Raw genomic sequence first — 21762 nt, 5'->3', positions numbered from 1 at the left:
CAAAGTTGGAAGCATATCATTGTCCAAAATGTCTTGGTATGCTGAAGCATTAAGATCTTCCTTCACTGGAAGTAAGAGGCCCAACCCAAACCCAATACTTTTGTCCATATAGTGGTCCACAAAGCAAGGTCCATAAAAACATGGTTGTATGAGTTTGGTGTGGGAGAACAGAGCCCTGGGATCGATGCCAATTGCTCACCTACCATACTGCAAGTAAATTAATAGTTTATTTTAGTGTAGAAAATATACTGTTGTAGGCTGGATTGGAGAAGCTGTAGTGACTACTGTAGTGCATTACAGGGACTGCAGCAGAAATGTTTCCCCTGTTCCTGAGTAGAGTTGTTGATTAAGACAGTTGCCCATTTTTGCTACTAGCCAAACCTGTAATTTGTGGACACATTAACGTTTTATCTTTTTATCAGATCATCTATTAGTTTTCATTGATAAGTAAACAGTGGTGATAAAACCTGGCATTATAATATGCAATATATAATATTGGGGAAATTCAATCCTGCTCCAAGGGGCTGCATGTGCCCATCATCTGCCTGTCCAGGCCAGTCCTCTACTACTGCTGCTGCTGCTGCACCTCTTTGACTGTCCTTACTCTGGGGGAACATTTTTTTTATAATTTCTATAATGTTGTGGTTGAAATTCATCTGCCAGTGTCTGCCTGCCTAGACCCAGTCCTAGTCCTCTACTACTGCTGCTGCACCTCTTTGACCTTACTGGGGCAACCTTGTTTAAGGTGTCAGGACCTCTAATTTTGGGAACTTCCCCTGAATCTCGTTCCGGATAAAAAAAAAGCCCCAGAATTTTGTCTGTGTCAAACTTTGTTGCCCGAAAACAAACACAGCAAAACAAAAAAAAAATTGTCCAAGGTGATTTTGCTCGCCATGCACAAGTCTAAGAGAAAGTCTTTATTTTTTTAGTATTCCTCATTATTGTATGATTTAGATGTGTGTGGGCTGCGGTAGTACTTTGTTACAGTTCTCAGAACCTCTTGTTGTTTTCTGCTGCTACTTGGTAAACCACAGACTCCCACAAGGCTGGGTGACTTCACTGTTGAAACTTTACAAGTGTACTTGTTGACAACTTAGTTTATTTGGTTATTGCACTGTAAATTAAATCCTCCATTAAAGACATTTCTACACATAACCTTTGATTTTATACTTAATACATCACAGTGCTGCAACACATAGACAAAGACACAGACATAACGCATACACAAATGCACAAAAATGCAACCACTTAAGATCTACAATCACACTCACATATATATATCATTCCAAGCTGGACAGAGTATTTCTGCTCCGGTGACTGCAAGCTGCTGGCTGAGTGCTGAGCCTAGCATTCTTCTTATAAGGAGAAAGACACTCTTTATGACTGCAACACAATTACCAAATGGCCATCTTCTTGGCTGATCCTGTGGTAAACATGTGAAACATAGCACGTTTCACGTGTGCATAGGAGATGTCATAATTTAAAAGCAAATTATGATCTCTATATTATAATTCGGCACTGCACATCTATTTATTTAAAACAAAATGGTTTAAAGTAAATATTGATAAATTATTTAAAACAAGCATAATTTTACTACTAATTAGAACACTCTCTATAGAATATGTTAAGACCATAGGATCTTCGTCTGCAATAAACAATATTGGGTCATTTGGGAAAGAAATTCCTAATCCTAATTTATAGAAACATGAACACTTTCAAGACTTTGATACTTTATATCTGTGGAAAGTTGCCTTGCTTCTTCAGTTAACGTTCCAGCTACAGTTCCACCATCCCACCCATGATAGATAAGTGTCTAATACTGCACTTTTGTCTCTTTTTATATACATCTGCGCATTTACTTAACCCCAAAAACAAAGGATTTTGACCATTGGGTCCATATACTAAACTACAAGTGCTTGCAAGCTAGTGAAAATGTGAGTTTGCAGCAACAAACCAACATGAGGTTGGCAAAAGTCCAATCCCAAATGTATTAAAGCAAACTCACATACACTCATACGCAGACGAATAGAGTCTATGTGAGTTAAGAGTTCACACTCCTGCATTAACATTTAAAATGAAATCCCTCCATGCATTTTCAGGGGGACCACACAAAATATTTAAAGCGACTGCTCAGCAGTTATGTGCATTAAAGTGGATATGGCGGGGTATGTATGCTAGGTATGTTTCCCCAGGTAAAGCATAGGTTGTTTATAATATTATAAATTTACAGAAAATGGCCTGGCTTTCAAGGGGGGAAAAAGTGATTGGACTTCTGATATTCAAAGGGTTAAATATTTCCTGTTTTTGTATAAAGCAATATTTTCCTTAGTGATAATAAAATGCATGAACTTTACAATCTTTGAAGTATGCTTGTCGTCTGCAACAAATTAAGCATACAAATGAATTTGTTTCTATAGTAGAGTTATGTCATTGTCTCCGAATAAAATCACAGCTCCTAACCACAGACTACATGGCTACAGAGATACCCAGTGTGGCAAACATTGTCCATCATTTATATCCTGGATACGAGAACATATGTTTTTAAGTAAGCTGTTCCATAAAATAAAAAAATGGTTTGAATACATTAACGTTAAGCTCTACCTAAACTTCCTGGAAGCTGGTTTACATTAGACGTCCACAGTAAAGTCTTAAAGCTCCGGTATATTACTGTATTAAAACCCTGCAATGCTAGACCCATCCTGCGTATTTTTTTTCATTAAAATGTGAGTTCAGGCCAAATATGAAGTTACATAATAATAACTCAAAAGGAGAATTATTCAGGTGAGCTTCCTTGCAAGGAAGGCCATATTAGCTTGGTATAATCAATATGAAAATGTTTGAATTATGGCTCATTGATGTAACTATGCGTGGTCCTTTATGTCCATCATGCTGTGGAACTAATTAGAACAACCCCTTTACAACGCATAGTTAAGTTACCTGATTTTACAATTCACCTACAGTGCATGGCTTAGTGTTTAAAGCCCTTAGAAGCTTCAGTGCCTCCTTTCTTGGAACGTTAAAAAAGGGGGATATTATCTGTTAGGGGTCACTTTTTAGGTGTTGACACAATATTACTAGAATAATCTGACAGTGTTAGAATGTCACGGAAAATGATACATTACCTTGCAGTGACCCCAGTGATGGAAAAGTATGCATGTTCACAAAACTTGTAAAGAAATCTATTATGTTTCCATTTACATGACATGGGTGGACTAGCAAATATTCCTTACTTAAACTTACTTAAAACTAAAATGAGTTTCTACTTGAAAATCTTCCTGATAAAATAAAATGTTTGTTCTTTCATAAGGCGCAGGTGTATTTCTAGCTTCTTGGGGCTGTGGTGCATAGGAACGTCCAAGTCCAACAGAACTCTTTTAACCGCCCTGCAAAGTATACAGTATACTCCATACCAATAGCCAGTGACATATTCTGGCTAGGCTAAGTAAGCCTCTTTAGCACTTTACCCAACACAGTGCACCTTTAAGAGATGGAGCACCAGGATACCACACCATATCATGGCACTCAGCAATGACATGGGGGGGACGGCTTAGGGGTGATCTCTGAGTCAGGTCTAGGGCAGGATCCATCATGAATACATGACTACACATCCCATAAATACACACTGTAGGCTTGTGAGAAGGGTCTCCTCTGTCTGATATTTTGGTTTGTCTTGGTCTGTTTGTTGTACCCTGCAAGTTCTGATCTCCCTGACTTTTCCCTTGTTAGCTCCTGTTAATAATAAATGTTGGTATGCTATGTCATAATACTTTACACTGTCAAGTTGCTTATCCCATACATACTATTATTCTAAGTCTAAACTTCTAAATTGATTTGTTTTCATAAATTTTTATGTGAAAATATTCTTCATTTCTATACTTAAATACACAGATTTTACAGTGGTCATATACTACTTGTTTTGCAAAGTTACATAAAGCACATTCTAAAAGTTAAGTTAGAAAACAAAAGCATACTGTTGACTTAAGTTGAATATCTTCGATTAGTGAATATTGTGCAATCAAAAAAAAATCTTGTCTTTTGTGACTCGAAAAGAGAGAGGCAAAAAAAAATCGCAACTGGAATAATATATAATGTTGATCAATATTTCTGGAGGGAGAGTATGTTATTAACACATAGCTCATGACATTTTCAAGCAGCTTTTGATTAATTCTTAGTATAAATATGCATCATTATTAAATACAATAAATAGAAAAAATACAGTTGATAAATGGTTACAGTAAAAAAAAATAGACAAACAAATCCATATGCTGTATTATAGTAATTATAAAACCAACTTTAATCATATTTTTGTTATATTTATCCGCAGTGGCTTTGACCCCTTGTAAATATAACAAATATTCTCAATCATTTTCTAGTTATATATATATATGCTATTCTAACCAACTTGCCGAGCACCACTGAACAATTACTTAAACATCCAATGATCCGACTAACATACCCAGGCCTATATCTGGCCATAATGATCCAGAAACCATATTTGCAGTACTCAATGATGTGACAAGTTAAGTTATTAAATAGGTCCCTTCAAAGATTTACAAATATTTCCGAACTTGTTACCAAGGATAAAAAAAAAGAAAGAAATATGTAATGTATGTAAAATATTATGTGGAAACTTATGTGTGTATGTTGATTCACAGCTATGGAATGCTTGCCAGCTGTAATGGACATAGTTGGTATAATGTATTCTCCATGTTATGGATCCGGACAAATTCCTAATAATAAGACATGAGGGCACTGAGTATAGGCACAAAGTTAGTTAATTGTGATAAATGCTTGTGTGGTTTACATGTTCTTCATTCATTTTATACACGAAATATTTCCATGGTTTCTGTCTTTTTTCGTGGATAGGGTAAACTTGAAATTGAAGGTTTACAGCAGTAAAACATTTTTGTTTTTGTTTTGGGACACAAACCCTAATGTTTTTGGAAAGTTACTAGCTAAGTAAAATGCATTTGATTTCCTCGTGAGTAATACCAGTTCTTAGAATTAGTTGTTAGAACCACTACCTTGAATAAAATACCTCCTATAGATTGTAGGAAAAGACTTTATGAGATTCTAAGCGTATTTGAGCAGGGCCCTCCTCACCTGTTGCTTCTGTAAGTCAAATTCTTATGTTACATACTACTTGTTATGTTCTGTCTACCCATTGTACAGTGCTACGGAATAAGATGGCGCTATCTAAAACAATAAATAATAATAAGTATCAAACTAAAATGTGTATTAAAAAAAATATGTATTAAAGAATGATTTAAAGAAAAAGTCTGATTTAAATTATTAAAAAAATATGGTGAGAAAGGTTAGTGGATCAGTGGTGGGATGGGAAGCGTTATTTGGGATGGTGATTTCAAAGTGATATTTTAAAAAAACTGCGTCTTTCATCTTTAAAACATTACCCACATGTCCCTTCCTAGCACAAGATGCCACTAAGGCTCTTGTCCTGTCTCCATTATTCTAACTCTGTTTAAGCTGGTCTCGCTCCTCTTCACTCCACCATGAATGCTACTGCCAGACTTATCTTCCTCACCCATGGCTTTACTAACGTCTCCCCCCTCTGTCAGTCTGTCGGGATGCTTGCTGGAAAGGTAGGGAGCGTAGAGCAGGGTAGCACCAGATGGAAGGAATAAGCCAAATACAAAGTCCGAGTGAAAAGTCCGGGTCAGGGCAGGCAGCGAAGGAGCAATAACGGGAAACAAGCCGAAGTCGAATACCAGGAGGTCAAACACAAAAGGCAGGATAAATGGGGAATCGCACAGAGCAGAACACAAGGCACTAGAAGCTCAATAACTAAGCTCAGACTGAAGGGTGAGCTGTTTTTTTATATTCTACAGGCCAGGTTCCTCCCACTGACTCACAGGTGTTACCACCTACACCTGAGAGCATAAGTATTCCCCACCATGGGGGTTAATTAGGGGTTAACTTTGTCTGCCCTGCACTACTGTGCGGCGGCCAGCAGGTGGCGCATGAGATTGGGATCGTGCGGGAGCGTGCCTTGCTGTAATTGCCGTGCGCGGCCGCAACAGCGTGGGGGCGCGCCTCGCAGCAACTGCCGCATGCGGCCGTGATGGCCGGATGATCCGCCGCGTGGTTGCCGGCACGGGAGACACTGGAGGATGAGGACGTAGTCCGCCCCGCAACGGAGCACGGCGTCCAGCCGAAGACCCCGGTAAGGGGTATGATGAGGGGCTGGGGGCCTGACACAGTCTCTTCACTGGCTGTCTGTGCACTTCAGGATTCATTTCAAAATCCTCACTCTTACTTTCACAGCTCTTCATAGCAGTTCCCCTACTTACATCTCCTCACTCATTTCTAAATATCCTCCTAACTGGTCCTCCGCTCATCCAATGATCTCCGTCTGCCCTCTCCTCTGGTTTCTAGTTCCCATGCACGCTTACAAGACTTCTCAAGGACTGTCCCTATCCCTTTGGAATGCCTTTTATTGGCCTATCTGTCTTTCCCCCTGCCTTCGGTCCTTCAAAAAATCACTTAAGACCCACTTTTTTAAGGATGCCTATGAACCTACGCCTTAACACCCTTCTTCCCATATTCCTCTAGCTCACCTTTCCTAGCCCCTTTACTGCAATGTTGGTCCATCCTTATCAACGGCACTTTTTACCTCTTGTGTAATACACCCTAACTCCACCCTAAATTGTAAGCTCATTTTAGCAGGGCGCTCCTCACCTATTGTTCTTTATATTGTTATGTTATATACTAATTGTTATGTCCTGTCTACCCTTTGCAAAATGATACGGAATCTGATGGCTCTATATAAATAATAAATAATAATAATTTCCTGCCCCCTTACTTGGATTTGGGATAAAAAGTAGGTTAAATGTATTTTTATATTTTTATTTATTTTAGTATATGATATAGAAGGAGGCAGTGGTGAGCTTGGCCGTGGGGTATGGGCATCGGCTTCATAGTTGGGTGGGGGAAAAAAGCAAGGGACATTGGGTACCCCTGCTCATAATAAAATGATAGATGAGTCTTGCCAAACTATTTGTTATAATGTAAAACACTTGGATTATGAAGTTTTTGTTTGCCAAGAGATCTTGGCTTCAGTCAGAACAACACTGTTCTTGTGTAGATCTTCACAGAAGTCATATCAGGTTATGCTGCTATCAAAACAGATACATAGATAAATACAATATGGAGATTAGTATACAGCATCTCTTATATCTCAACGCCCATTGTCCTATCTTTGGTCATCTACTCCAGGACTGGTGTCTCTTCACAAATAACCATCCATCACAATAATGCGGATAGATAGGGTATTTGCCTATTGAAGGTAATTGTATCCCCTCAGTGGGGAAAATATATCTTCATGTGGATGTTGGTTTGCATCAAGTCATTCTTGGCCAATAACCATTAATAGTTAACCTTGTAGGTAATTGTTTATATCTAGCCACTAATTGGCGACATGGCAAATAACAATGAAAGATCAACACGTGCTTTAAAAAAAACACTCTAGCCCTTCTTGGGTATTTTGTTTTTTTATAATATTATTAAGTTACACAATGTTACTTGGTTGTAATGGATAGACTTGAATGGATAGCACTGATATGCAGTGTTTCACATATAATGGGGAGGGCTAACATTGTATTCCTCTTATATTGTAAATCTTTCTGATGAAAGTGGTTAACATTTTCATGGGCCTTAGTAGCCTTAAGGATTTCTAAGGATTTAATGTTCAGAGGGATAATTTATTTAGCTTCAGAAACATCTGGTACAATAATAGGCAAAATTATTGTAGCGATTCCTAGAGGGTATTCGAAAGACATATGGGGAGCACAAGCTGCGTCCATTTCCTGGATGTAGATGATTACAATGTCTAAGTTATTCTATGTGTAGTTATTTCCAGTTATATGGTCGGTATATCACAGAGAGGAAAATTAGGTATAGCTGTGTCCACCTTGCAAAAATAAAGGTGTAACCGTGGAGGGCATGGGTTTGAATATTGGTTCACACTTCACAGGCATATTCTGTTGATTTACAAAACAAGGTTTATAATTACAACACCACATAATGGGGCACTGAATAGACAAATACAGGATTTCTCTATGAAAGGCATTGATTCTCAGGTTCTACATCGAAGCATTCACACCTCTTTTAAATATAAGAACTCAACAATTGGCATGCAACAATGAAAAATGTTGATCAGCTTGTTTAGTGACAAAAATAAAGGGAATAAATCTTGATTATTGGAATTAGCTTTGTTCCAACAACTCACCTAAACATGTATTGTTATATTGGATTGGCGATATATATATTAATTAATCTCACCAAAAAAAGCATGTATCCTGGTTGTGCAGTATTTATTGCCATAAATCATTTGCTCTTTGAATTCTGTCCTCCTATATTGAGATGTTTGAAATGAAAGAAAAACCTTTTGAGCCTGAAGTAGAGGAAACATATCAGGATACTGTGGACCAATACAAAAACAATTGTTGTAACTTGGCTGTAATGGATAGAATTGAAGGTGATCGTGGCCTTTCATAGTGTTACATAAAATCATATGTCATCCAAAAGTATTGGAAAACTGGACATTCAGCCTGTACATTTATTATTCAGCCTACAGAAAACCATGCATTGTAAATTTTTCAAGACAAAGTCTACCATAATGTGCTTCAAGATACATCTTCTCTATGGGCTAACAAGCGATATAAAAAAAGACCAAACTATTTTTTGTTGCTCATTCTAGCAATCTTTGAATTTCTTCTGTTGAATTTTAAGGAACACAGAACCGGGCCCCCGGTCATTCATTAGAAGCGCAGTCGCGGCCACTTGATGGGAGGCAGGCAGCCAGGCAGGCAGTGCAGGCTGCAGACGCGAGCCGTCGGCCGCGGTCATTCAGTAAGCACGGCCGCGGCTCGCGGTCACTATGGGGAGGAGTGGGAGCGAGTCAGCCAAGGGGCGGCAAAATTATGTTTTGCCTAGGGTGGCAAAAATCCTTGCACCAGCCCTGCACAGCACTACCAATGCAATCACATCACACATGCCTAGTTGGTTTCTTTTTCCCTCTTGGGATATTTTGGGCAAGAAATTCAGAAATGGTTAGTAACTTGACATATTCTTTATTTTGGCCACATAACACACTTCTGTGTAAGAAACCAAAAGGGCAATGGACTAAAAGTTATTCTGCAAAAAAAAAAATCTGTTTATTTGAGCCAAGTACAAAGAGGAGATTCTTCCTGTAATATCCATATGAACAGATTTTCTTGATTACCAAGAACAGACTGTGTATAAACAAACTCAACAAAACTGTAACACGAGAAAAAAAAGCAAAATGATTTTGCTATTGGTTTGTGGAAACGCATTTGGCAAGATCATAGAAGTTTAAAGATATAGTTTAGATGTATATGTTCGACAGAATAGGGTGTGCAAATGCATTAGACAGTTTAAAGATAATGAAAGGATTGTAAAAATGTAATTTGGCACACACACTTATAAATGTATGTGTATGTATATATATGTATCCTGTAATAACAAATTATTTCAGTAATTAAGAATGCATACTACATTGTGTTTTCCTCCATTAATGCACTGGTAATGGAGCCCCCTATTTAAAACTAAATATCCCTATTGTTTCTGGCCTGTTTCCATGCTTTGATATTCACAGCCATCGGAAGAAATTGTTTTAATGATTATGTTTTGTCTTTTGCAGTCGTAAATCAAGAAGGCCAACCTCTCATTGAAGGGAAACTTAAAGAAAAACAGGTCCGATGGAAGTTTATCAAACGATGGAAAACACGTTATTTCACCCTGGCAGGAAATCAGCTTCTCTTTCGCAAAGGAAAATCTGTGAGTGTTCTCGTACAGTACATCGTTTTTATTTTTTTTTTTTCATTGTTGTTTACTTTACTCCACTTAAGGTTTTAATTATTCTTCATTCGCATAATAGTACAGTGCAGTAGCCAGCTGCCAAAAAAATTCTTGTCATGTTTGTTTTTTCAATCTGTGGGGCCAGTATCTTTTCTTTCCAAATGTGGATCACATGGACTATGCTTTAACTGGTCTTAAGGGCGCTGAGATGCCTTGAACAGCACAGTACATGCTGTTCAATCAAAAGGAACCGGAAATGGAATGCAACCAAATGTTCAGCATATATGAAAGAAAATTTCAAAGCCTAAAGAAAAACAAGAACAATCAATATAAAAATGTTTACATTCAAAACTGAGCCCTGGACAAATATCAACAAACATTGAACATAACTGTTAAGGTGTCAATTCAGAAAGTTAGGAAAGAGTTTTTCACTTTTGATGCAAATATTCTATACAATGAGAGGCTTTTCATTCGTATTTTGGCCATGTCAAGCTCGAGCACACCAGGCAGATCCTAAGCGGATCGGTGCCCAATAGCCATCCAACATTCAGGAAGCGGATGTCATAATGTATCATGTAGCTGTACATTTCAACAGCTATGTTTTTAAGTGTAGTGTGCGGCTACATGTATTACGCAGGCAGTGACACACATGCGATCTGTAGGCCACTGGCTTTAAAGCAGTGAAGCCCATTTTATTCCCCTTTCTGATCGCTGTTTGAAAGGTGTTCTCCTTTTAGCATGTGAACTTATATTCCTGTCATTGGAACAGTTGAATTGTGCTCATACCTTAGTTAGTGGGCAGGTAACTTAGTGGCCCTATTGAACGGTGTCCCCCCTGGTTTTCATTTTTACTTTACCTATTTTTTTAACACCCTCTGTTGGAAAGTATAATAAACCAGCTAAATTCACACAAGTCAGGTATACTATATTTCATGCCCCATCCAGGCTGCGGAGCTGCATATCTCTGGTTTTCCCTTTTTCTCTACAATGCGTTCCTGGATTTCCATATGCTCTGTTCTGTGCTTCTGATTCCTTGTTTCCAGTCTTGCTCTTTGCTTTAGCTCTGTTTCCTTTATAAGGTGTGCCCCACTCGTTTGTTATGTTTGTCTCAATCTGCAGTGTAAAGGTATGTTCTTCTCTGTTCTGTATATAAATTCAATGTTCAGTTTTCAGCTTTAGTTTTGCAATAGGCAGGGTTTAGTGCTAGGACCCACGAATATTGGAGTATATTTGGTGTAGTGGTGGGCTAAGCATACTATGGCTAAATGATGTGATGGAATCTCCAAATGTTTATCACATAGTCCTAGGCTAGTTCCTGTATTCATGTGTGTCTGTCTCATATGTGCCTTTGCCCTATATTCCCTGACTCATCTGAGGATCTCAGTTCTCCTCTCCCCATGTCCCGGTTAAGAGTTCCTATTCTTGCTTAAATGAAAAGTGTCTGAGGATCTCGGCTCCTTACTCCATCCCCTGTGTTCCTTGGTTTGTTCCCTGTCCTTTGTTGTGTCCTGAATCCCTGGTAGAGGGGGGTCCTGTCCTGAATCCCTGGTAGAGGGGTGTCCTGTCCTGAATCCCTGGTAGAGGGGTGTCCTGTCCTGAATCCTTGGTATAGGGGTGTCCTGTCCTGTATCCCCAGTAGAGGGGTGTCCTGTCCTGAATCCCCGGTAGAGGGGTGTATGTATTGTCTGGTTATGTTTCTTGCTCGGTCTCCCTGTCCCTTGCTTGCTCTGTTCCTCCTTGCTCACTATGTTTCAGCTGTTACTCTGCTTAGCTTCCATACTCCCAGCCTGCAGCATCCCGCACATGAGTCTAGTGCTATGTCTCATGTCTGCTCCAGGGTGCCTGCAGGATATCACTTTGTTTTGTTCTGGACAACATCCGCTGCAATGTCAGGGCGCTGGTATATGACTGCACAACCCTAGGTGCTCAACACCCGGGTGAGTGCAGTCGCCCTGCACTCTGCTACTGCATCCTGGACTCCTGAACTCCATCTTTGGTTCCTGACACTATATAACATTTGTGTGTGTTTGTTATTAGTGGAAAAACTAATACAAACTTTAGAAACTTTAGAAGTACCGGTAAGTTGGGAGGGGGACAGGAGGATCCAGGTCCCCTGCATCGCTGCGGGGGATCTGGATCTTAGTCTCATAGTCAGACCTAGTTGAGGTCTGATTATAAGACGACCCCGATTATAAGACGAGGGGTATATTTCAGAGCATTTGCTCTGGAAAAAACTTTGTCTTATAATCGAGCAAATATGGTAATATCTTTCATTCTATAATAAATGTGTTTGTAAAAATGTAAAGGTTTGTATAGATCCTCCGGCAATTACATGAAATATTAACAGTAGTAATGTGGTAATACATTGTAAGGGACACTCTCTTCGCCTCCAAATTCACGGTGCGAATGTTGTCTCACACCGTCAACTCTTCAGAAGTTCCCTCATTGGAGGAGTGTGTAACTGGTGTCCTCTTTGCACACAGTGTAACGTCGCTCAATAGTGTTCAGTGTGAACACCAAATTTCACAATCCCATACAATGAACGTCTTTAAACGTAATGAAAATATATTTAGAGAAATGAGCCAATGTCCAGTAAATCTGTTGCATAGTTTAGAGGGTGTATACTTTGTCTTTCTTGTTATGATTTTTATGTTGAATATTGTTTGTTTTTTTAGAAGCAACACTAATGTCAAACTTGGTGATATATGAGCTATTTGCTCAGCGTTTCATCCTCTCTCACAAGTTGGTTAAGACCTTCTGTGGAAATAGCAGTATATGTGTTTCTTTCCTTTTATATTGCAGCAAAAATAAACAGTGATATTTTTCTTGAAATTATTTTTGGTTTGTGGCCATTTGCTGCAATTTTTCACATAGAACTTTGAAGACATGTGTTGTTTTCCTTAGTATTAGAGTAGGGTATGTATGCGTGTATGCTTACATATAGCATTAGATTTCAAAGTAAATTGGAATGATACTGAATTTGAGAAATTCACAATTTCTCAAAAAAACGTTTACTCTTAGTGTTATTGTTCGATAGTAACACATGATCACGTAATGTAAGAAACTTTCATTTGATTTACTTTGTTAAGCATAGATCCACATCCAGATGGTCATTGTTGAACTTTACAGTAGAAAGCTACAATGTAGCATTAGTTATATAAGTTATATAACTGTTTTTCGAGCAGGCTTGGGGGTCACACAAAATGCATGGATTTCGGCCCATAAGCTGCAGGCTGGACAGCAGTACTTTCCATTATATTGGAATTAAATTTTTTTATTATTATCAATTTTGTTCCTTTGACTTTTTGTTTATCGATGATACAAAATTCATAAATCCTGTTAATATGATTAAATAAATCAGAGTTTTTGCGCTTGACAGTGATGAAGCATTGTTAACATAAGAATACAATTAATTTCTGGACTGCTGTCTCATTACTCAAATTCCTACCTTTATTATCGCAGTACAGTCCATGTGACTAGCAAGACCCAGTTAACCAGTGGAAACTCCGAGGGGGATCTGTATGATATAATCAGCCCCCTTTTACATCGCATGAGGTATTTCTACATACTTTTAAGTCGGCATGTGCTTGATTGTATCAAAATGTATAACCCCCAGGAGTTGTATGACTGCTAGCTTGGAAAAATCTCCATTGAGAGGAAACATGCCAAGTAATGTAAACTTACAATAGTCATCCAGATTTTTCCCTAGAAATCCCCTACCCCATACTGAAGTATTTATACATTTATTTACAAGAATGTGCTTATTATTAATCAAGTCAACATGAACATAAGCATTTACTTAAGACAGGTGAGGTCATTTTACTACCCTCATAAAAGGTCAAGAACACATAAGATGATCGTGTTGATGGCCTAACAGATTTACGCAAAATCTGGTAGTTTTATAATATGAAGTTGCACAGTGTGAAGTAATGTAGTCTTTTCTGTATATATACATACACTATACGGACAAAAGTATTGGGACACCTGACCATTACACTAACAGGGACTTTGATGACATCACATTCTAAATACCTAGACATTAATATATGAGGTCAGGCACTGATGTTGGACAAAAAAAGCCTGGCTCACAATCTACATTCCAGTTTATTCCAAAGGTGTTGGATGGGGTTGAGGTCAGGGCTCTGTGCGGGCCAGTTCTTCCAAACCAAACTCGTCCAACCTGAAGACGGCGTTGTTGGTATTACTCCAGCAAGATACCTCGGCTGCTAAATTCACCATTTTCCATCAGGATCAGGTATTTCCGGAGGAGACAATGGCACAGATGGGATGTCCGAAGAGCTCTAAGACATTTCTATGCACTTGGGCATAGTCATGATGGAAGCATAGCATTTTTCAAAATGTCTTGGTATGCCCCCTTCAGCTGACTAAGACATTTTGGACAATGCAATGCTACTGCAAATATAGAGTACTAGCAAAAATATTTTTTAGGGTAAATCAATGTTTATTAAGGTTTTTCAGTTTTATGGGAGAAGGAAGGGGGAAGGATACAGAAAATCAAAAGAATCAAAGGGGGGGGAGGGAGCAGGTACAATTAACATTGAGCAATGTACAGATATCACGTCGACAGAATATGAGTACAAAGGAAAATGGTCACAACATAGAAATAAAGTGGATCAAACGGCATGGCAGGAACAGACCGCTCCAGAGCAATAGGGCACAAGGTTACAAATACACCTTTTCCACAAAGACAGAGCACGTGAAAAAGGGAGTGCGCCGGCACTCCGGCATTCGTTACCCACAAGGGGGGGGGTGCCGAGGCGTTGTGCCTACGTGCCAGGAGGAGCAGGGGCGCTGGCGCCGGGGAGCAGGGGGCAACCATGCGTGCCGAGGCAGACTTCGAAACCAGGCAGGCGGGCACAACTGACGCGGAGACTGCATGCCATGTATGCTCGGCGCGGGGACGCGCTAGGGTTGGATGACGGGGGGGGCGAAGCGGGAAAAATGCCGACACTACCTGTGCAACTCTGAGTGAGCTCAGCGAGATAACCCGCACGGACGCCCCCAGCACCCAGCCTTGGTGGCATAGCCCTGGACCTGCAGGGAAGGAGGGCAGGGCAAGGATACAAGAGGGAAGGGAAGAAGGGAAGGCGAAAAACAGAAAGGAAGAAAGAAAAGAAAAAAAAAAAAAAAGGAGAGAGGGGGGTCGGGCGGAGGGAGGCAAGGCAACTCGGAGGCCGCAGCTCAGGAGGGCACGCCGTCAAGCAATGGCCGAAGTTGGGGGCTAGCGAGCAGCTGCAACCAGTGAAACCAGATGCGGTGATGTTTTTCAGACCGGTCCGTGGCAGAGTAAATCAGTTCCTCAAGGACTCGAGTCCGCTCCACCCGTTGGATCCACTCCCGAATAGAAGGGGGGGAAGAATCACCCCAATGCAAGGGGATAAGGGCTTTCGCAGCTGTCAGAAGGTAGCGGACCACTGAATTCTTGTACCACGAAATCGGGTAGGGCATGTGGAGAAGGAGAAGGAATTCCGGCGAAAAGGGAATGTCCCTGTCAGTGAGGGATCGAACATGAGAGTGAATGGCCGACCAAAAGGGAGCTATGCTGGGACAGGACCACCACAGATGAAGGAAAGAGCAGGGAGACGCACCACACCGCCAACACTCATCCCTCCTATCGGGACAGAACCGGGCTGTGGCCGACGGGGGCCTATACCACAGGGCCATCAGCTTGTAGGACATCTCCTGGTCCCTGCTATTAAGGGAGCAGCGGTGAGTGAGCACGCAAATCTTTTCCCACTGCTGCTCGGTGAGAGTGAGCTGCAGTGAAGCCTCCCATTTGCCCTCATGAGGTGGGGGGGAGGGAAAAACAGCCGAGAGGAGGAGGCCATAGAGGAGCGATATGCCATGGGGCGGGGGCGAGGACTGGGTGCACAGCGCTTCAAACCGGGTTAGGTCCCTAAGGACCTGGTGTCTACGGCCCAGGGAACGAAAGAAATTGCCCAGCTGGGCATAGCGGAAGCGCGCGAGGGCCGTGGGAAGGGCCGTGCCCACCAGAGCCTCCAAGGGCTGTAAACCCGACGGGGAGAGGTATGCACGGATGCCCAGCGTCCCCCCGGCGGCCACCTCAGGGAAGACATCACCTCCCATACCTGGAGGAAAATCGGGATTGTCGCGTATTGGAGTAAGAGGAGACGGGAGAGAAGAGACTGAGGTGCCCCGCAGCACCGAATGCCAGACACTGAGCGTCGCCCGTATGAAGGGGTGAGGTGCCGCCCGCTGGCGGGCACACTGTGCCTCCAGCCAGGGTAAAGAACTAATCGACGAGCCCAGCATGCCGCTCTCCACCTCCAGCCACCGCTTCCCACCAGAACCACAGGCCCACTCCACTATCCGCAAGAGATGGCATGCCCGGTAGTATGTACGCGGACACGGCAAAGCCAGGCCACCTCTCGATTTGGGCAGGATCAGGACGTTGTATCGAATGCGGGGGGAGCGGGGGCCCCATATAAAACGGAGAAAGGCAGAGCGGACAGAAGCGAAGAAAGAGGGGGGAACGTGTATGGGGACAGTCTGGAACAAGTAGAGGAGTCTGGGCATCACATTCATTTTAATAGTGTTGACCCTCCCCAGCCATGTGACGGTGAGCCGGGACCATCTGCGGAAGTCGGACTGTATAGCGGAAAGGAGCGGCAGGAAGTTGTAGGCGTACAGCCGGGAGTGATCGGGGGATATCCACACTCCTAGGTATTTCAATTTAGCATCACACCATCCGAAGGGGAAAGCCGCGCGCAAGGAGGTACTGACAGCATCAGGCACATTAACACCCAGGAGCTCAGATTTAGACATGTTAACTTTGAAGTTGGAAAGGTCACTGTATGTCGCGAGCTCTTGCAGGACAGAGGGTAGGGAGACGCGGGGCTGGGCCAACGTGAAGAGGAGGTCATCGGCATACCCCAAGACCTTATGGTGGGACCGCCCCACCTGGAGTCCCGAGATGTCCGGGTTCTGGCGTATCGCCTGCAAGAGGGGTTCCAATGATAAAACAAACAGCATCGGTGAGAGGGGGCAACCCTGTCGGGTCCCGTTGCGGATAGGGAAGGGATCGGAAAGGATGCCGTTGATGCGAAGCCGCGCAGAGGGGGCAGAGTAGAGAGATTGTATCCAGGTCAGGAAGCCCGCCCCAAAGCCCATGTGACGGAGGGTGGCCAGCATGTACGACCAATCCACCCTGTCGAAAGCCTTCTCGGCGTCGGTGGAAAGGAAGATGGACGAAGCGGCAGAGGACCGCGCATAATGAAGCAGATTAAGAGCGCGGATGGTCCCATCTCTAGCCTCGCGACCTGGGATAAAGCCAGACTGGTCGGGGTGGACAAGGGAAGGCAGGAGGGGCTTCAGCCGGTTCGCTAAAATTTTTGCAAAGAGCTTAAGGTCCACATTGAGGAGGGAAATAGGGCGGTAACTACTGCAGCAGGCGGGATCCTTGCCTTCCTTAGGGATAAGGGAGATGGTCGCCGCCAGCGTATGGGGGTGCACCTGCCCCCCTCCCAAGATGGAGTTAAAAGCTTCCACGAACCGAGGGCCCAACAGGTCACGAAAGCGCGAGTAATATCTCAGAGGGAAACCGTCCGGCCCCGGGCACTTCCCGGATTGGGAGGACTTGATAGCTAAAGTGAATTCCGGGAGAGAGATGGGGGCTTCCAACGTGGCTGCCACGTCCGGAGTCAATTTGGTATGAACTGTGCGGCGAGGTAGTCTCGAAGACGTGTACCCCCGGAGGGAGACGCACGACTGCGAGAAGGGAGATTATAAAGGCCAGTGAAATAATCAAGAAAGCAACTAGTGATGTCGGAGTGAAGAGATTGCAGACGGCCATCCGCGGACCGAACCTTAGGGATATAAGTGAGCGGGCGCGCGCGGCGAAGGGCCCTGGCCAGATATTTGCCGGGTTTGTCGCCATGTTCATGGAAGAGGGCCCGAAAACGTTGGTATGCCCTATGGTGTTTGCGGTTTAAAAGGACAGCCAACTGGCCCCGAAGCAGCGTAAGGCGCTGTAGAAGCTCCCCAGATGCGGTGGATTTGTGGGCCCGTTCCGCTACCGCGATCTGCTCACAGAGTGAGGCAAGCTCCCTGCCCTCAGCCTTTTTTCGCTGGGAACAGAGGCGAATTAAAAGTCCCCGGAGCACGCTTTTGTGCGCTTCCCAGACCGTGAGGTGGGGCGTATCCGCTACCAGGTTTTCGGCGAAATAAAGGGAAATGGCCGATGTTAGTTCGTCACATATCGCAGCATCAGAGAGGAGGGAGTCATTCAGGCGCCACGTCCTCTCCGAGGGGCGGAGAAGGGGAGAGTCCAGGGTCATGATTACAGGGGCGTGGTCCGACCACGTTGTCAGGCCAATGCTGGCGCGGCGCAGTAGAGCGGAGTGCTGGTAAGGGAGAAAGAAGTAGTCGATTCGGGAGTAGGAGCCATGGGGTGTGGAGAAGAAAGTAAAGTCCCTCGTACTAGGGTGGAGGGCCCTCCAACAATCGACTAGGCGATGGTGGGAGAGAAGGGAATTAATTTTGCGCGGGACATGCGACGAAGATCGAGCGAGGCCGGTGGAGACGTCAAGGGCCGGGTGAAGAGCCACGTTAAAGTCCCCTCCCAGCACAAGGACACCCTCGCTAAAATCCCGCAAGCGCGATAGGTAGGTCTTCAGGGCCACATGCTGGCCTCGATTAGGGAGGTACAAGTTAGCGAAAGTGTAAAGTTGATTGGCGACGTGCCCTTTGAGAAAAACAAAGCGGCCCTCCGGGTCCGTTTGAGTGGCAAGCTCCTGAAACGGAACCGATCTGGAGAGTAGGATGGCGACACCCTTTGTTCTGGCACCCGTGGTATTGCCAAAGGCCCCCCTCGGGTAATAACGATCGGCCAGCCTAGGAGCTCGACCCTCCTGAAAGTGCGTCTCCTGGATGAACGCAACATCAACTTTCTCCCTCCGGAGATCGCGGAGCAAGTGGGACCTTTTCTCAGGGATGTTAAGGCCTCGTGCATTAAGGGTCAGAAAGGTGAGCGGCCTCGTACCAGACATGGCGGGAAAAGGGAAAAAAAAAAAAAAAAAAAAAAAAAAAAAAAAGGGGGGGGGGAACAAGGATGGGACAGTCGGTGGAGGAAAGAAGGAGAAGGGCAAAAAGAAAAACGGGGGGAACGGGGGGGAACGGTGGGGGAAGCAAAAATATTTTTTATTGAGGAAGTCATCATAAAGTAATCCTAGAAAAATAAAAAATGCCAAGTAATTACAACATTGAATTGTGTGTTTTAGAGTAAAGGAAAGTGCTTGAGATTTTCAATAAATAAAACAATTGTACAAAGACATAAATATATTTCAACATGAAACATTTGAGGCCTCTTACGTGTCCCTATAGAAATAATCACTCAAATTACAGCCAAACACATACTGGGCTGTAATATGAGATGCGTGATAGAATAACCCAAACAACAGAACAAAGTGTGACAGGCATTGCTTGATACATGGACCCCAAAGAAATCTCCTAACTGCTCAGGAAATGAGTCTTAGTTCCAAATCACTGGAAACAGCAGTGACAAAATGAGCAACTAACCATTTTACTCCAAATTGTCTGTCTCTATTGTGAAATCAGAGGTTGTTGCCAGACCGAAGTGTTTTTTTCACTTTAAAATTGTGCTGTGCATCCTCAAAGTCCATCAGCTCAAATGTCAAGTTGCAACCAAGAGACCTGAACCTAAAGAAACAATGTTTGGCCTTCTGGGCTCCAAATCCTAAGGATTTAATGATGTTGGGCTCTGACTGGTGTTACCCTTTTTTTTAACACTAGCAAACCACTTACTGGCACATAGTAATCATGTAATTGCTAAATTAAGGGGTTTTGGAAACTTGAGCATTTTATTATTTTTTGGCAACCCAGAAGAGTTGTAATTCTCCATGTTAGATTTCTTAGATTTCTGCTTATTCTCATATTCTAATGTATTTACTTAATGAAACATTTGGGATTAGATAGGATGAGAGAGTGGTTTTGTTTTCATGAGTATAGCAAACACAAACAATAATAATAATTCAGAATAACTGAATGTGACACATTCCTGGATGAATCGCAGAGATGTTGGATTTATTAAAAAAGGTGGAAATTAGTTGACGGCCACTAGTCTGTCCGCAGAAGGGAATCTTTCATCTACCACAACATTTTTTTATGAAGCCAAAATTCCACATTTATGTAGCGAAATTAAGAGCAGATGTGCTTTATGGTGAAATCGCATTCAAACCGCTGCCTCTGGAATGCAAGGGGTCTTGAGAGCTGTAAAGCTCAAGGGTGTTTGTTTTCTGTGGTCCTGTTTTGTTCCTAATGTATGTTTGCAGATTCTTGCACACCTCAATGTACTATGTAGAACTTAATATCTTAACTATGTAGAGACAAAACGATGACATGGACAAATGCTGAAATTTTTGCATTGTAATATGTAAGGGGAACTCGTTTACCAATATCAATAAACATCTGTTTCCCTCACCTTCACAACCCTGGCACAAGTATACCTTCACTTTGCGTCTCCTTCCCCTCGACTTCCTCATAGACTATAAGCCTATATAGGTACATCTTGAAATATAATTTGTAGCTGATTTTACAGATATGCAGTTTTACGTAATAAAACAGAATTAAATAGCATGCTATGGGTTTTTTTACTCTTCATTTACACATATCATATCTGGAAAACACATCTCTCTTAAATATATGATACATAGTATTGTTCTTGACTTTCTTCCAGAAAGATGATCCTGATGATTGTCCTATTGAGCTGAGCAAAGTTCAGAGTGTGAAGGTTGTGGCCAAGAAACGGAGGGATCGCACCCTGCCCCGTGCTTTTGAGATCTTCACAGAAAATAAGACATACATCTTCAAGGCCAAGGACGAAAAGAATGCAGAGGAATGGCTACAATGTATCAATGTTGCTGTTGCACAAGCTAAAGAAAGAGAGAGTCGAGAGGCTACCACATATTTGTAGTGTTCTGTTATTTGACTGTTTGTGACATTTTGCTAAAATGATCCTATGCTTCTAGAGGAAGACACAAAAACAACATAGAAGTCATTGGACCAAAAACAGTTTAATGATGTTTAGGAGAGGTACTGTCTGAAATGAGAGAAACGTAACACTGCATTCTGTAGCTCACATTTAATTTTATAAATTAGCAAATTGTCACTAAAGGAATTGCATTTCTTGTGGGGGTTGTTACGGCCAGCTGTTGGCTGTCAAGAAAGTTAGACAGATGCTCTATTGCCAAAGACTGCACAAGATCATATTACAGAATTAGTTATGTTCGTGTTAATTGGTTGAAGCCTGTTTAATGTACTATAATGTACCGCTACTCTCCTGTACTCTCTCATTTTTGTACAGGCTTTGTCATTAAGGGGTTAAAGTGTGTCACTTATTTTTAAGATCAAAATAGAATTCATTGCCAGGATTTTTATCTGGTTTGTAGAAGGTTATTTGCTTCTGTGATGTTGTGCATACTTGTTATTATTCAACGTTAAAAGCAGAAGCACATTCATAGTTGAAATAGGAGAAAAAAATTAGGGAAATGCAGGCCTATATTACAATCTTAGTTAACCAATAAGTTTGGCTACCCTTTCCAGATGTTTAGTACAAGCAGATAAAATAGACCTTTGGCCTATGGACTCGGTGACCTATTCTGGCCTAGGCTTAGTAGTCTTAGGCAGTAAGTCCAGGGGAGCAGTAGGCCCCTGCCACGAAACTGGGGGCAGAACTCCCTCTTGGTGTGACATAGTGAGCCTTTTACAAAGGAGATCTCTGATTTCCCCAACTAGCCTATTTAAATGGGCCATAAAATGCTTAAACGGCACGGTGTGCATTTAAGTCACAGGTCCCCAGAATATGGCATCATATGGTGACAGCAAGCGTAGGAGAAGCAGTTGAGGGCACTCCCCTGGGTCAGCTCT

General features: G+C 42.4%; 1 protein-coding gene across 1 annotated transcript in view; it reads left to right on the top strand.

The window, feature by feature from the left end:
* LOC149300349 (ventricular zone-expressed PH domain-containing protein homolog 1-like) overlaps nt 1-20809 on the top strand; it is a 135774-nt gene extending 114965 nt beyond the window's left edge. Inside the window, exons 12-13 of the mRNA XM_089485306.1 lie at nt 9680-9816; nt 20573-20809. Coding sequence (XP_089341432.1) covers nt 9680-9816; nt 20573-20809 — 374 coding nt within the window. The remainder of the gene's footprint in view (nt 1-9679; nt 9817-20572) is intronic.
* Nucleotides 20810-21762: the final 953 nt, after the last annotated feature.

Source organism: Sceloporus occidentalis, unplaced genomic scaffold, assembly GCF_023333645.1.
Source record: "Sceloporus occidentalis isolate IW3139 unplaced genomic scaffold, rSceOcc1.0.p SCAF_25, whole genome shotgun sequence".
NCBI lineage: Eukaryota > Metazoa > Chordata > Lepidosauria > Squamata > Phrynosomatidae > Sceloporus > Sceloporus occidentalis.
This window is presented reverse-complemented; position numbering and strand designations above follow the sequence as displayed.